The sequence below is a fragment of the Lemur catta genome, chromosome 3 (genome assembly GCF_020740605.2).
Source record: "Lemur catta isolate mLemCat1 chromosome 3, mLemCat1.pri, whole genome shotgun sequence".
NCBI classification, from domain to species: domain Eukaryota; kingdom Metazoa; phylum Chordata; class Mammalia; order Primates; family Lemuridae; genus Lemur; species Lemur catta.
The window spans coordinates 25,870,604-25,885,035 of NC_059130.1; the positions used below are offsets into that span (position 1 = coordinate 25,870,604).

General features: G+C 44.8%; 1 protein-coding gene and 1 pseudogene across 7 annotated transcripts in view; one reads left to right on the forward strand and one right to left on the reverse strand.

Moving 5' to 3' along the window:
- The first annotated feature begins 1,202 nt into the window (after positions 1–1,202).
- TUFT1 (tuftelin 1) overlaps positions 1,203–14,432 on the forward strand; it is a 40,836-nt gene continuing 27,606 nt past the window's right edge. For 2 of the 7 annotated variants that reach the window (XM_045545086.1, XM_045545088.1), the window contains exon 1: positions 1,203–1,368. In XM_045545086.1, the coding sequence (XP_045401042.1) occupies positions 1,309–1,368 (60 nt within the window). In that variant the 5' untranslated portion in view covers positions 1,203–1,308. Of the gene's footprint in view, positions 1,369–2,298; positions 2,400–11,367; positions 11,418–14,432 lie in introns of those variants that run through there. The other 5 variants (XM_045545087.1, XM_045545094.1, XM_045545090.1 and 2 more) reach the window with 4 other exon arrangements.
- Positions 4,799–4,891, reverse strand: LOC123636216 (annotated as a pseudogene).

A 14,432-nucleotide genomic window follows, 5' to 3' on the forward strand; every position in this document is an offset into this window, starting at 1 on the left:
TTTTTCCTGGCTCATTTGGAGGTTCAAGTTTTATGAAAACGTCATATTAACTGTATAGCTTAAAGGCTGAAGCTGGAGCTTTCTTTACCTCACTTTTCAGAGGCCCTTTACAACAGATCAGATGTGACCTAGAAAACCTGGAAATGTTTATAGCAGTTCCATTCTCTTCTGAACAACCTTTTGGGAAGAGCAAGACCAGTAAATGCCTTCTTTAAGGGTTAGAGGGGAACAGACCAGAACTGGTTTTATTCCCCTGGATCACAGGAATAACCCCACCATTCATCTCCCAGGTACAAAGATCCCCATCCATTTCGAACTCACATGGGACCCTGTCCCTACCTGGGAGGTAGGGAAATTTCTGCCTTCCCTGGCCTTGTGTTTCATTAAACACAAGGTGTTTCCTTCACCAAAGCCTATTGCTAGGTATAGGGATACTGCCCACTGGAGATTAGGTCAGACCTTACCTATTCTGCCTTCTGTCCAGGTGGACCATAGCCATCTGCTCAGGGCAGCTGAGCTGGGAGGAGGCTCTGGGGTCCTGTTTGGCCAACCCTCTCTTCTAGGCCCTCAAGATCCTGGCGTAGGCTTGGGGAGCAAATGTCATTGGAGAAATCCAGGTTCATCCTCTCTCAAAAATACAAATTCCTTTTAAGGCAATGTGTCCCGCCTCTCCCAACCATATAAGGGCACCTTTAGTGTAATAGTTTCTGCAAAACAAGCCCCACCCAGAGCCTAGCTGGCTTTGACTTTGCCCTGGGCCTCTTGCCAGGGAAGGGCACCTGCCAGACTGGCTTAGGCCAGTAATGAGTGAGCTGGCTCTTGGCGCCTGCTTTTCTGCGTTGGAGGAAAGGTTTACTCAGCTCTGCAAATTCTACAGGCTGGCATATATAGAGAGGAGAATGTATGGAACCTTTGGCACGTTCCAACTCCTCATCCTCTAGGGGCAGACAGGGTGATTCCCCCCGACCAATCTTATCTTGGAGAGTTGAATGGAGACAGCAAGACTAACGAAGAATGTTGAGGTGCAACTATTCGTAATTAAGCAGCCCTAAGTGGCTCCCAAGCTCCACCTTTATGTAAATCTGAGCCAGCACGGATGGGGCGTGTCCCAAAGCCTCTTGGCCCCACCTACCTCGCGCTATCGCCTCTTGTCTTTGGCGAAACAGCGCCCTGGGGGCGTGGCCCACCTGCAGCCCCCGCCCTCGACGCGCCTATACCTGGGGGCGGTTCCGCGCGCGCCCGCCTAGTAGGCGCCGGACCGCAGGGCTGGGGGCCGGGTTGTGCGCCGCGAGCCCAGCGGGGAAAAAAATGAACGGGACACGGAATTGGTGTACCCTGGTGGACGTGCACCCGGAGGGCCAGGCCGAGGTAAGAAAAAGCGTCTATGCCGCCTTCCTCCTTGGTATGCTCCGTTTCTAAGTCCGTCCCTCGCGTGCCCCGCGTCGAGTTCTCTGACATCACCTGGTGTCCGGCTCCGTGCGGTCAGCCCTTCTCTCTGTTTTCTGTTGCCGGAGACGGACAGTGGGTGTCCCGGGGAGTCTCGGGATGAAGACTCTTTTGAGGCTCGAGGGCTCGGGGCGTCCCTGCCCTTTGGGAGGGAGGACACTGCGGCTCCTGCCCGGGACCCGGCGCCTCTGAGCCCTGGCTTGGGCCGCGGGTCTCTGAGCACGTTACTCAGGCGTCCTGTGGGCTTCTACATCGGGTCATAGGAGAATGAGCTCAAGAGACCGGATCCCTGAGCTCTGCTGGACACTGTGTCCCGCTGAGGCGGATTAGGCTTTCCCTTGGGTCCTGGTGACCTCAGAGGCCATTCAAAGAATTTCATGGTGCTTTGGGTGATCAATAACAAGAAAAAGGGTAGAGGGTGAAATCCTAGGACTTGGACGGGAGGGTGGGGGATGGGTGGGGGACGGATGGCGAGATTGACCTGGGCCTTACCTTTTGCTGAGAAGGATATGGCTTTCCGCCTGGGGGTCACCTCTTGTCTCGGATTTCTCCTTCCCTCTTGCAGTTCTCCTCCCCTGCCCCTATGGGCCTACCGATAGCTTCCTGGGCCGGTTTGTTGGTTTTGCTTCCGTCTCCAGCCGCCAAGCCCGGGGCACAGTGGATAAAGGGGATGTAGAACCTGGGCAGAGACTGGAATGGAAGTGACCCATGCGAGGGCTTCTGCACGGGAAAGAGGGTGGTGAGAGAGGGGGCGTCTTCCAGTGCACGCTGGTCTGTCCAGCTTCCCTCACTCCCTGCCTCCCCGTCCCTGTTCTCCCCACCCCAGCTCACCATATGATTTTTCCTCTCCAGAGGCAGAGGAGGGTAATTTGTGGCTGAGTGTTTCTAGGCTCTGCTGGGGAACGTAACCCACATAGGAGTGTACTATTTCATCGATTTCCAGGCTATTGTGGGTGAGTGAAATGGGAGCCAAGGTGATGGGGAGTTTGTATCACCCTCACCTCCCACCCCATCTGATTCCCTTACCCTCTGCCTGTCTCAGAATGCCCCTGAGGTAGAGCTAACCCAGCTGCAGCTGGATTATGGCTCTTTTTCAAAGAATATTTGTAGAATAGGTACTTATTTCACATTTAAAGTACAAATGGCCTTTTAATTTTGCTCACAGTCCCCTCTCCATTTCTGCTCATGCTATGAGTGTTTCTGCCACATTACAATCCAGGTCTTGCTGCTGCCCAACACCGGTTGCCCAACCCCCAGTCATCTGTAGCCTGCCACTCTCCCACCTATGGGACCTGAGGAGATGGAAAAAATCCATCTCTTACTGTGTCAACCCCAAGTCCTACTTTCTCTCTCTCTCTTTCTTTTTCTTTTCTTTCTTTCAAGATGAGGGTCTTACTATGTTGCTCAGGCTGGAGTGCAGTGGCTGTTTACAGGCGTGATCATAGTGCACTACAGCCTCAAACTCCTGGGCTCGAGCCATCCTTCTGCCTCAGCCTCCTGAGTAGCTGGGACTACAGGCATGCGCCACCTCTGGCTTCCTACTCCATGTTCTTGCTTACTGTTTCAGAATGGTTGGAAGAAAATGGTGTGAGATAAATAAAGGAGAGGGATGTTCGGGCTTCATTTTGCTTGCTGTAGGAAAGAGATCCAGAGAGAAGTCTAAGACCAGGCATGGGCAGTGTTGAGAATGAGTTGCCACCCTCTGCTATTTGTTGATGTTTTGCCTGCTTGTCTGGTGGGGCAGAAAGAATCAGTAAGAAAATACTGAACAAGGAATTCAGATAGTCTCCAGCCATAGATTAGTTTGAAGCTAACCAGAGACCTCTAGAGCAAGAGGGAGACAGAAATTCCCTTTTATTCCTTTTTTTCTAAGCTGAACTTGAGACTTATTTTACTCCAAAGCTTGGAATGAAGTAATCATTGCCCCGATCTAATCTTGGAGATATTCCTGGGCCCTTAAATAGGGGGAGGAGATGGTAAACAATCAATCAGTCAGGAGGCAGACTTTGTCCCAGATTCCTCTCCTCTGAACCAGCCTGCAGACAGAATTTGGCTCTGGACTGTCCCCAGGAACCTGTCATATATTCACACACTAAAGAGTGCTCAGTGCATGTGCAAAATGAGTGAGTGAATAAATACACGAACAGATGTTTCTTCTGGAGTCAGCTAGACAGTTGCACTGATTGGGTATCATAGTGGGAGTCAGGAACCTTGGGTTCTGTTTCCCCACCAGCCAGGCCTTTGCCTTAGTACAGCACATATAGACATGGAAATATGGTTAATATACTCTCTGCATTTTTTTAAATTTTATGTTTTAGATTCTTTTTTAGAGACAGGATCTCACTCTGTTGTCTAGGCTGGAGTGCAGTGGTAGCTCACTGCAGCCTTGAACTCAAGTGATTCTCCCTCCTCAGCCTCGGCAGATAGCTGGGACTACCAGCATGCACCATCACACCCGGTTAATTTTTTAATTTTTTGTAGAGGCAGGGTCTTGCTATGTTGCGTAGGCTTGTCTGAAAGCCCTGGTGGGTTGTTTCTATTGTTAGAGGCAGATGCAGCAGGTATAAGGAGCCAGTGTTTTTCAAAACTACAGACTGTAACCACTAGTAGGTCTGAAATCAGCTTAGTGAGTGGGAACCAGCATAAACAAAGGAGTAGAATTAACATTCTCACAGCGTTAATGAGTGTAGACATTTGTGACAACACTTCTGTTTCAGTTACATATATGTGTGTGTACATATTATATGTGTGTGTTTACTGGATTGTGATGTAAAATGTATTTCTGAGTTTGAAAAAGTTTGCAAGCCACTATAGTAATTTATACTGGCAAATAAAAGAACAAATAAATATCAAATTCATTTTTATTAGACATTTCCATTAATTTCCTTTGGTTATAATCTCCAGCTAACTTAAGCAGAAGAGTAATTTATTAGAAGGAAATGGGGCAGCTCACAGAATTTAGGGAAAGCTTAAAAAGACCTAACTAAGGGAGTCCTGGGGCCTGGGTAGGTGGAAGGAACTAATAGAGGCTTTCTATTGCCTGGTGAATTGGTTCTGGCTGTTTTAGGTCTTTTTGCCATTCTGCTCAAGATTCCAGGGAGAGGGTGCCATTGCCCCTTGGCCCCCACTTGGCCAGGGCAGAGTTCCTTGATTGGCAGGCCCACCAGATTACCAGTCAAGGAGGAAGATTCTCCAAAGGAAGACCCAAGTGTCTCCAGTGGAGGGGAATGGAAGCTGTGTGGCAAAAGAACAGATGTCCATGATATTAGATTTTGGCATGGATGATCTCTGATCCATCCTTTCCTTCCTTCCTTCCTTCCCTTTCTTCTTAAATCACTTTTTAATCAAAGGATTAAATATGCACAATTAAAAAAATTTAAATATGGCCATGTTAATCTTCTCTGTATCATTCCAATTTTAGTATATGTGCTGCTGAAGTGAGCACATATGTGCATGATTTTAAATAGATTTAATAATATCAGAAGGCTTTTAAAACAAAATGGTCCCATACTCCAAGTTCTGCTCCATGGAAGTAACCACTCTCAACCCTTTTAGCTGTTTTGTCTGGTGTTTACCTCTGTGTTTCTAAATAATATGTTCATAGTGATATTTCTTGATTTATCAGTTTTAGATATCTATTGACTTCCTATTGTAGGAATTATAGGAAAATTTGTACTCCCACCTCTTACATGTTCCCTTCCCATTCTCTCAGTGCAATTGTATTGTCAGTTTTTAGCTAAACTATGATTTCTGCTGATAGCATTGTGGTTAAGAGCATGGCTTTGAGAATCTGACTAAGGTGGGCTCTAGTCAGGGCTTCAACGTTTGCTTTGTCCAAGATCACTTTGGTAAATTACTTAATTTCTTCATTCTCAGTTTCCTCATCTGTAAAACATGGATAATAATTGTACCCTTCTCATAAGGTTGTTGTGAAGATTAAATGAGATAATACACATGACACATTAAGCACTGTGCCTGGCACGTGGCAAGTGTTCAGAGGTTAGCTATTATTTTCCATTTGCTCTTAGCTTAGACTAGACCATTTTAACCTCTGAGCACCCAGCCAAGGGATGGACAAAGAGTCTGGAAACTCTGCTTTGATCAAGGTTTGCTTATTCTCTATGTTGACATTTGTTTATTCCTATCTGTTTCTTTCCCTTTCCTTGATGGTCCAGGTCCCTGTGCCAGTGGGGGTCCCAAGGGTGAGAGGGGGCCTGTAGATAGACACAGGGCAAAGACCTGAGTAAGCTTTGCCAGTCCTAACTCAGCCAGGACTGGTCTCAGGGTGATGATGGTCAGGGTTCATTTTTGGCATCCCTCTCTGGGTACCTTTCCTCCTCTTTCTTTTTCTAACTTCATGGCCAAGGCAGCTATTGTCCTCTGCTGCTGTAGACTCTTTGAAAAGGGGGTTTTCTTTAATTAATCTATCAGTGTCACTCTTCCTTAGAATATTTGCTTTTTTTTTTATTCTCTCTATTGTTATTTATTTATTTTTTTGGATTTGTCTTGGCCAGAGAGGTTCCCTAAACAGCTGAGAGGATTTGGAATTTTTCTATCAGCTGCAATCTGAACCCTTGTCTTTATGTGGAATAGGCGATATTTCTTTAGGACCTTAGAAGCTGAAGTAGTTTAATACCAAGTCTTTCCTGAGCCCCATTCTCTTTTTTTTGTTTAAACTAAAGCTATGATTTATTAAAGGCTTACCATGAGATTCACATAATTTTCATAACAGATTTATTGAGATATAATTCATATACCATAAGATTCACCCATTTAAAGTATATAATTCAGTGGGTTTTAGTATATTCTTGGAGTTGTACAGTCATCAATAAATCAATTCTGGAACATTTTCATCATCTTATAAAGAAATCCTGGCCCATTAGCAGTCACTCCCCATTTTCCCCCAGTCTCCCTGACCCTAGGCAACCACTAGTCTACTTTCTTTTTCTATAGGTTTACCTATTCTGGACATTTCATATAAATGTAATCATGTAATACGTGATCCTTCTTTTATTAGAAGAATAATAATGTGGCTTCTTTTATTAGCATGATGTTTTTAAGGTTCATCCATGTTGTAACATGAATCAATACTTCATTCCTTCTTATGGCTGAATAATAGTCCATTGTATAGATGTATTATCATAGATAAGTTCATCATGGATGATTTGGGTTGTTTCTACTTTTTGGCTATTATGAATAATGCTGCTATGAACTTCGGTGTACAAGTTTTTGTGTGGACCTATGTTTTCATTTCTGTTGGAGAGAAATACCTAGGAGTGAAATTGCTGGGTCAGAATATTTGCATTTTAAAAGAAAATTTGGCCGGGCACAGTGGCTCATGCCTGTAATCCCAGCACTATGGGAGGCCGAGGCGGGCGGATCGTTTGAGCTCAGGAGTTCGAGACCAGCCTGAGCAAGAGGAGACCCCGTCTCTACTAAAAATAGAAAGAAATGATTTGGACAGCTAAAAATATATATAGAAAAAATTAGCCGGGCATGGTGGCGCATGCCTGTAGTCCCAGCTACTCGGGAGGCTGAGGCAGGAGGATCGCTTGAGCCCAGGAGTTTGAGGTTGCTGTGAGCTAGGCTGACGCCACGGCACTCACTCTAGCCCGGGCAACAGAGTGAGACTCTGTCTCAAAAAAAAAAAAAAAGAAAATTCATCTGGAGTCATTGCTGCTTATTCCAAAGGAATGAACGCATTCTAAAATGATGGAAGTCCTGGTTCTGTGACACCTGGGTGGAGAAGAAACTCTTGGGCAGAGGAACCATTCAAGTTTGGTGACTGCCTGTTCCTTCCACTCATGATACTTGCCCTAACTCAGCCCATAAATTCCTCCTCACACCATTCCATCTCTCCCATTTATTGCCAGGTTCTTACTTTGAGGAGCACTGCAGCTGATGTCTCCAGGCCTGCCAGGACTTTCGGGAATGCTGGGCTTTGCCAGAGGAGGAGGGAGCAGGGAGGATCTGAGAGAGGAGGGTTACCTAATCACCAGGCATTTGGCACTAACATGTGCCCATACTTCTCCGGGGTGGAGGGGCGTGTGCACCCGGATGGTTTCGGTTCCAGACACGTGTGCTCAGAGAAGGTGGGACTAGCTGCCCAGCCTGCTATTAATTATGATACGTGTTTCTTTGGGTCACAATGCATAGTCTTGTGAAATACCCTTGTTTCCTAGGGGTTGGGAGGGTTTAGTTGGGGGAATAGGTATGTGCCAGGAGGGCTGGTGGCCCAGATTTAAACCTGGCCAATAGAGGCGTGAAGAGGAGAAGAGAATACAGTGTGCGATGGAGATGGCTCGATGAAGGAAGAAAAAGAAAATGGTCTTCTGGGGTCTAGGGCACAAAAGCACAAATCACAAACAGCTTAGTCAGATACTAGAGCTGGCAGAGTCACTTATGTCAGCCCTTTGAGGGGAGAGGGCACTGAGGAACTTGCCCTTTCATTCCAGGCTGACTGGTCACCAGGCAGGTGTCTGGCAGAGAGACTGGCTTAGCAAAAGGGTGTCCCCTTCAGAGTTGGGTTCAGGAGCCTGCTCCCTTCTACAGACACACTCTCACTGCCAGGCCCCAGTGTTTGCCTTTGCTGGGGCTCCAAGTGATGAGAAGGGCTGCCCCATTTAGGGTGCCACCCAAATGCCTTTTCGTGTTTCACCTCCCAGTCACCCTGGTCAGCCCTCTGCATAGAGCTTGTCCAGCCCATGCCTCTGGGTAGGTAGCCAGATAAAAACCAAACACCTGTTTTGTTGGCTAATCTGTGGGGAGGAAAAAAGGGAGTGATTCTTTGTGTCATACTCTACAAAGGGCCATCCCTGGCCTAGAGAGCACTGGCGAAGGCCGGAGCAAGGACCTGAAACCTGCGAGTGGGTCGGGAGTCTCACCCAGCAGAGGCACCCAAGCATCTCTCTCCTCTTTGACTTCACGGGCCTCTCCTCACCCTGGTCTCTTGGGAACCATTGCTACAAGGGGCTGGCTATTCCCATTTCTTAGACTGGGGAAATTGAAGTGGCTGTTCCTGCAGTAGCTTGAGAGACCATGCGCATTTGGGGTGGGAGAGGACACGGGATTTAGGGACAAAGCGATGGAGGAGGGGATACAGGGTGAAGGAGAATTAAGGTTGTGGGTTTGCAGCTTGGGCAATCTCCACTTCGCTTACTTTCTCTTAGAAAAAACCTACACTTGACCCCCACCCACCACCCAGTCCTGTGGCCCCTTCAGAAGCCTGGGAGTGAGAGCTGGGGACATAGGCATTTCCCTATTCACATGAGCCTGTGGTGTGAGAACCTCACCTCCCTCTTTATCTCCAGGGCCTCCCTGTTTATCTTCCTATCTCTTCTCCTTTAGTGTCTTGATCTCTAACCCCTCAGCTATGTGTTTACCCGCTCCCTGCTTGGAGGAGTGAGTCACCGCTGCAGGTTTGTTTGAACAGAGTGATGAGTCTGCCTGTAATTTGGAGGTAGCTGGGCTTCTCCCCGAGAATGTTTATGAGGTTAGAGGCTGCTTACCTTGTGATTAGCCCTGCTTCTTCCTCCCCACCCCCACTCCACTTCTCCTCTTGCCTGTTAGAGTCCCCAGTGGAGACCACCCTGGCAGACATTTCTGGGGCATTCCTAAAGTTCCTGGAGCCTGCTTACAGCCCTGAGGTCACTGCAGCTCTGGAAAACAAAATCACTGAGCAGAGAGGAACCCCAGGTTCCCTCCTTGCCTCTGGGTTGGGGCTGTGGGGTGTGATTTGTGGCCTTGTTAACTAGACTGCATTCTTTGGTTCTAGAGGATGAGGTGCCAGAGAGAGCCCTAGATTTTTCACCAGCTCTATTTAGACAATTCACTTCATCCACCCTCTTCCCTTGCAGACTTGGTAGAGCTACTTGGGAAAGTAATGCTGCCTGACCTTTGTGAAGTGATTTATGGTTTGGAAAGCACTTTCACATTGTTCCTATGCGTCTGCCTACAATGTCGGCAGGGTTGGCATTATCACCCCCATTTTACAGGTAGAATACTGAGGCCCAGAGAGATTAAGTAGTTTGCTCAAGGATTAATGGGTGTCATTCAGGACTCAGACATCCTGCGTCCAACTCCAAGTTTAGTACTTTTTCTTTCCTTCTCTTTATTTATGTGTTTTATTATAGGAGAGTTGCACAAATACATTTTTGTTGCTAAAGTTTAAAATACTATAAGTATATGGTATAAAAGCCCCTTTGCTTACCTGCCCTTCTTCACTTTAGTGTATATTAATTTAAAAATGCCATGTGAAGGCCGGGCGCGATGGCTAACGCCTGTAATCCTAGCACTCTGGGAGGCCGAGGCGGGTGGATCGCTCAAGGTCAGGAGTTCAAGACCAGCCTGAGCAAGACCCCGTCTCTACTAAAAATAGAAAGAGATGGTCTGGCCAACTAAAAATCTATATAGAAAAAATTAGCCGGGCATGGTGGCGCGTGCCTGTAGTCCCAGCTACTTGGGAGGCTGAGGCAGTAGGATCACTTAAGCCCAGGAGTTTGAGGTTGCTGTGAGCTAGGCTAATGCCATGGCACTCACTCCAAGCCGGGCAACAGAGCGAGACTCTGTCTCAAAAAAAAAAAAAAAAAAAAAAAAAATGCCATGTGGCATGCTAGTTAAGAGCCTAGATTAGAGCCACAGTGATTGGGTTTGAATATGAGCTCTGCCCCTTACTAGTTGTGTGACCTTGGACAAGATAGTTAACTTCTGTGCCTCAGTTTTCCCATCTATAAAATGGGGATGTTGATAATATTAATAGTACCTACTATATAGTATTTTTGTGGGGATTAAATGAGTTAGTATTAAATATTGCATGTAAAGCACTTAGAACAGGGCCCAAGAGGGCTCTACACATAGTCATTCCTATAACTAGAGTTGGCAATTACCAGTATTATGAACGTGTGTGTGTGTGTGTATGTGTGTGTGTGTATGTATTTCAGTAAATGAGAAGGGCAAGTCATGGTGGCTCACACCTGTAATCCCAGGACTTTTGGAGGCCGAGGCGGGAGGCTCTCTTGAGCCCAGGAGTTTGAGACCAGTCTAAGCAAGATCAAGACTGGTCACTACAGAAAATAGAAAAATTAGCGGGACATGGTGGTGCATGCTTGTAGTCCTAGCTGCTGGGGAGGCTGAGGCAGGAGGATCACTTGAGCTCAGGAATTTGAGGTTGCAGCGAGCTATGATGATGCCACTGTACTCTAGTAAGGGCAACAAAGTGAGACCCTGTCTCAAAAAAAGGAAGAAACAAGTACTGCAGAAGCTCCCTGATGTCCCCTTCTAGTTTCTACCTATCCTCCACCCTCAAGGGTAACCATTATCCTGACTTGTAATGTTAGTTTTGCTTATTTTTATACTTTTTATGTAAGTGGAATCATATAGCATACTTGTCTGGATTCTTTTGCTTGACATTTTTGTGAGGTTCACCAATGCTGCATGTACAGTAGTTCATTCTTTTTCATCGTTGTTCCATTGTATGAATATATTGCAATTTATCCACTCTGCTCTTGATGAACATTTGGGTAATTTCTGGTTTGGGGCTATTATGAAAAATGCTGCTATGAACTTTCTAGTGTATGTTTTCATGGGGAACATATGTATGTGTTGAGGGTGAAGGAAAAGCTTCCCCTTCACCCACTGAAGTTTCACTTAAAATCACTGACAAAAGGCAGACTCATGGGAGAAAAGACATACAAACTTATTTGATCATAGTTTTACATGACATGGAGACTTCAGAATGAAGACCCAAAGATACAGGGAAAACAGTCCATTTTTATGCTTAGGTTCAACAAAGTAGGAACAGCTATGTAGAACTATGATTGGACAAAAAGGGTATGCTAATGGACTGAGTGGGGAAACCCAGCAAGGCCTGTCTGTCCAGATTTTTCTTGGCCTCTGTGTGCAATATTGCTTCCTTCTGGGTGTGGAGCAGGACCCTCTCTGGAGTAGGGGTCTTATGAATTACAATTAAAAAGGTAGGTCAGATGATTTATTTATGGCCAGTTTTTTAGAGAAGCAGGGGGGAAGGGAGAGAGGGCAGGAAAAATTAGAGTAATATTTTTAGGTTTTATGGCTGGCTTTGGGGAAAGTGGGTCGGGTTTCTATGACCTGCCTTGGGGAGGAAGGATTCTAGTTTCTATGGTTAGCCTTGGGGGGAAATGAGAGGCCACAGAAAGGAGAGCAGGATGAAGTCAGACAAAAGCTTTTGCTTCTGAGACCTTCATTTTGGGGTATCATTTTCTGAGACCCTATATGTGCATTTCCGTTGGGTAGAATAAATAGGAGTAGAATGCTGTGTCCTAGAGTATGCATATGTCCATCTTTGGTAGATACTTGTGGACAGTTTTCCGAAGCGATTGTGATAATGAGCAGTCCCACCTTCAGTTTGTGAGAGTTTTGGTTGTTCCACATGCCCGGGATACTTGGCATTTTTTTGTCCTTTTTTCTTTTTTTTTAATGGATAAATACCTCTTTTATTTAGGGAGGCAGGGCACAAAAATACCTACTTCCAGGTACCAGATCCATCTAAACAGAAAATAGCCTTGCAGTTGTCCTTTTCATTTTAGTCATTCTGTTATTTTGTGGTATTGTCTTGTGGTCTTAGTTTCTAGTTCTTTCATGATGCCTAATGAAGTTGAACCCTTTTCATATGTTTGTTTATTGACCATTTCTTAATGATGTATCTGTTGAAGTCCTCTGCTCATTTTTTTATTGGGCTGTATTTCTGTCTGTTTCTCTTTCTTTAAATATGCTTTTTAAAAAAATTTCAATATATTTACGGGGTACAAGTGGAGTTTTGTAACATGGATATGTTGTATAGTGGTGAAGTCTAGGCTTTAGGTGTATCTATCACCTGAATAGTGTACATTGTACTCAATAGGTATAAGTAAATATTTTATCTCAAAATAATTTTAGATTTCTAAAAAAATTGCAAAGAGCATGCAGAGAACTCTTGTATACTCTTCACTCATGGTACATTTGTCACAACTAAGAAATTAATGTTGGTACAATGCTGTTAACTAAATTGTAGACTTTATTTAGATTTCACCAGTTTTTCCACTAATATTCTTTTTCTGATGCAGGATCCAATCTGGGATACCATATTGGGTTTAGTCTTTTTGTTTTGTAGGAATGCTTTATATATTCTTGATATCCTTTGTCAGATATATGTGTAGTGAAGTTTTTTTCCTTTGTCTCTTAGGAGTGTTTTTTTTTTTTTTTAAGACAGAGTCTCGCTGTGTTGCCCGGGCTAGAGTGAGTGCCATGGCGTCAGCCTAGCTCACAGCAACCTCAAACTCCTGGGCTCAAGCAATCCTCCTGCCTCAGCCTCCCGAGTAGCTGAGACTACAGGCATGTGCCACCATGCCTGGCTAATTTTTTCTATGTATATTTTCAGTTGGCCAGCTAATTCGTTTCTATTTTTAGTAGAGATGGGGTCTCGCTCTTGCTCAGGCTGGTCTCGAACTCCTGACCTCGAGCGATCCTCCCACCTCAGCCTCCCAGAGTGCTAGGATTACAAGCGTGAGCCACCGCGCCCGGCCTGGAGTGTCTTTTGATGAACAAAAGTTCTAAATTTTAATACAGCCCAATTTGTCAATTTTTCATTTTTATGGGCAAGATTTTCTTTGTGACATGTTTAAGAAAATTTTTGCCTTTGCCAAGATTGTAAAGATGTTTTCCTATAAAATCTTTTTTTTTTTTTTTTGAGACAGAGTCTCACTCTGTTGCTTGGGCTAGAGTGCCGTGGTGTCAGCCTAGCTCACAGCAACCTCAAACTCCTGGGCTCTAGCAATCCTCCTGCCTCAGCCTCCCGAGTAGCTGGGACTACAGGCATGTACCACCATGCCCGGCTAATTTTTTCTATATATATATGTTTTTTTTAGCTGTCCGTATAATTTCTTTTCTATTTTTAGTAGAGACGGGGTCTCGCTCTTGCTCAGGCTGGTCTGGAACTCCTGAGCTCAAAGAATCCGCCCGCCTCGGCCTCCCAGAGTGCTAGGATTACAGGCTTGAGCCACGGCGCCCGGCCATAAATCTTTATTTTGCTTTATGTATTTAAACCTACAATCTACTTGGAATGATTTTTTTAAATTAAATTCTTATTTTATTTTTTAATTGACATAAAATTGAACATGTTTATGGATTATATAGTGATGTTTGGATACATATAATATACAGTGATCAGATTAGGGAAATTACCATAATATCTCTCATCTCAAACATTTATCATTTCTTTGTGTTGGGAACTTCAATATCCTCCTTCTAGTGATTGAAGCTATATATTGTTAACTGTAGTCATCATACAGTACTATAGAACAGTAGAACTTATTCCTCCTTTCTAGCTATAATTTTGATATCCTTTAACAAATCTCTCCCTATCACCCCTCCCCCTGCACTTCCCAGCCTCTAGTATCCTCTGTCCTACTTTTTACTTCTATGATGTGAACTCTTTTTAGCTTGCACATATGAATGTGAATATGTGGTGTTTACATTTCTGTTCCTGGCTTATTTAACTTATCACAATGTACTCTGGTTCAATCCATGTTGCAGCAAATAACAGAATTTCATCTTTTTTTTATGACTGAATAGTATTCTGCTGTGTATACATACCACATTTTCTCTATTCATTCATCTGTGGTTGGAATTCTAGGTGGGTTTGGTATCTTGGCTATTGTGAATAGAGCTGCAATAATTGAAGGTGCAGATGTCTCTTCAATGTACTGATTTCCTTTCCTTTGGATGAAGGCCCAGTCGTGGGGCTGCTGGGTCATATGGTAGCTCCATTTGTGGTTTTATGAGAAACCTCTACACTGTTCTCCATTGTGGCCGTACTAGATTACAGTCCCACAAACAGAGTATACGAGTTCCCTTTTCTCTGCATCCTTGCCAAGAATTGTTAATTTCTGTCATTTTGATAATAGTCATCCTAACTGGGGTGAGATGATACTTCATGTGGTTTTGTTTGCATTTCCTAGATAATAAGTGATGTT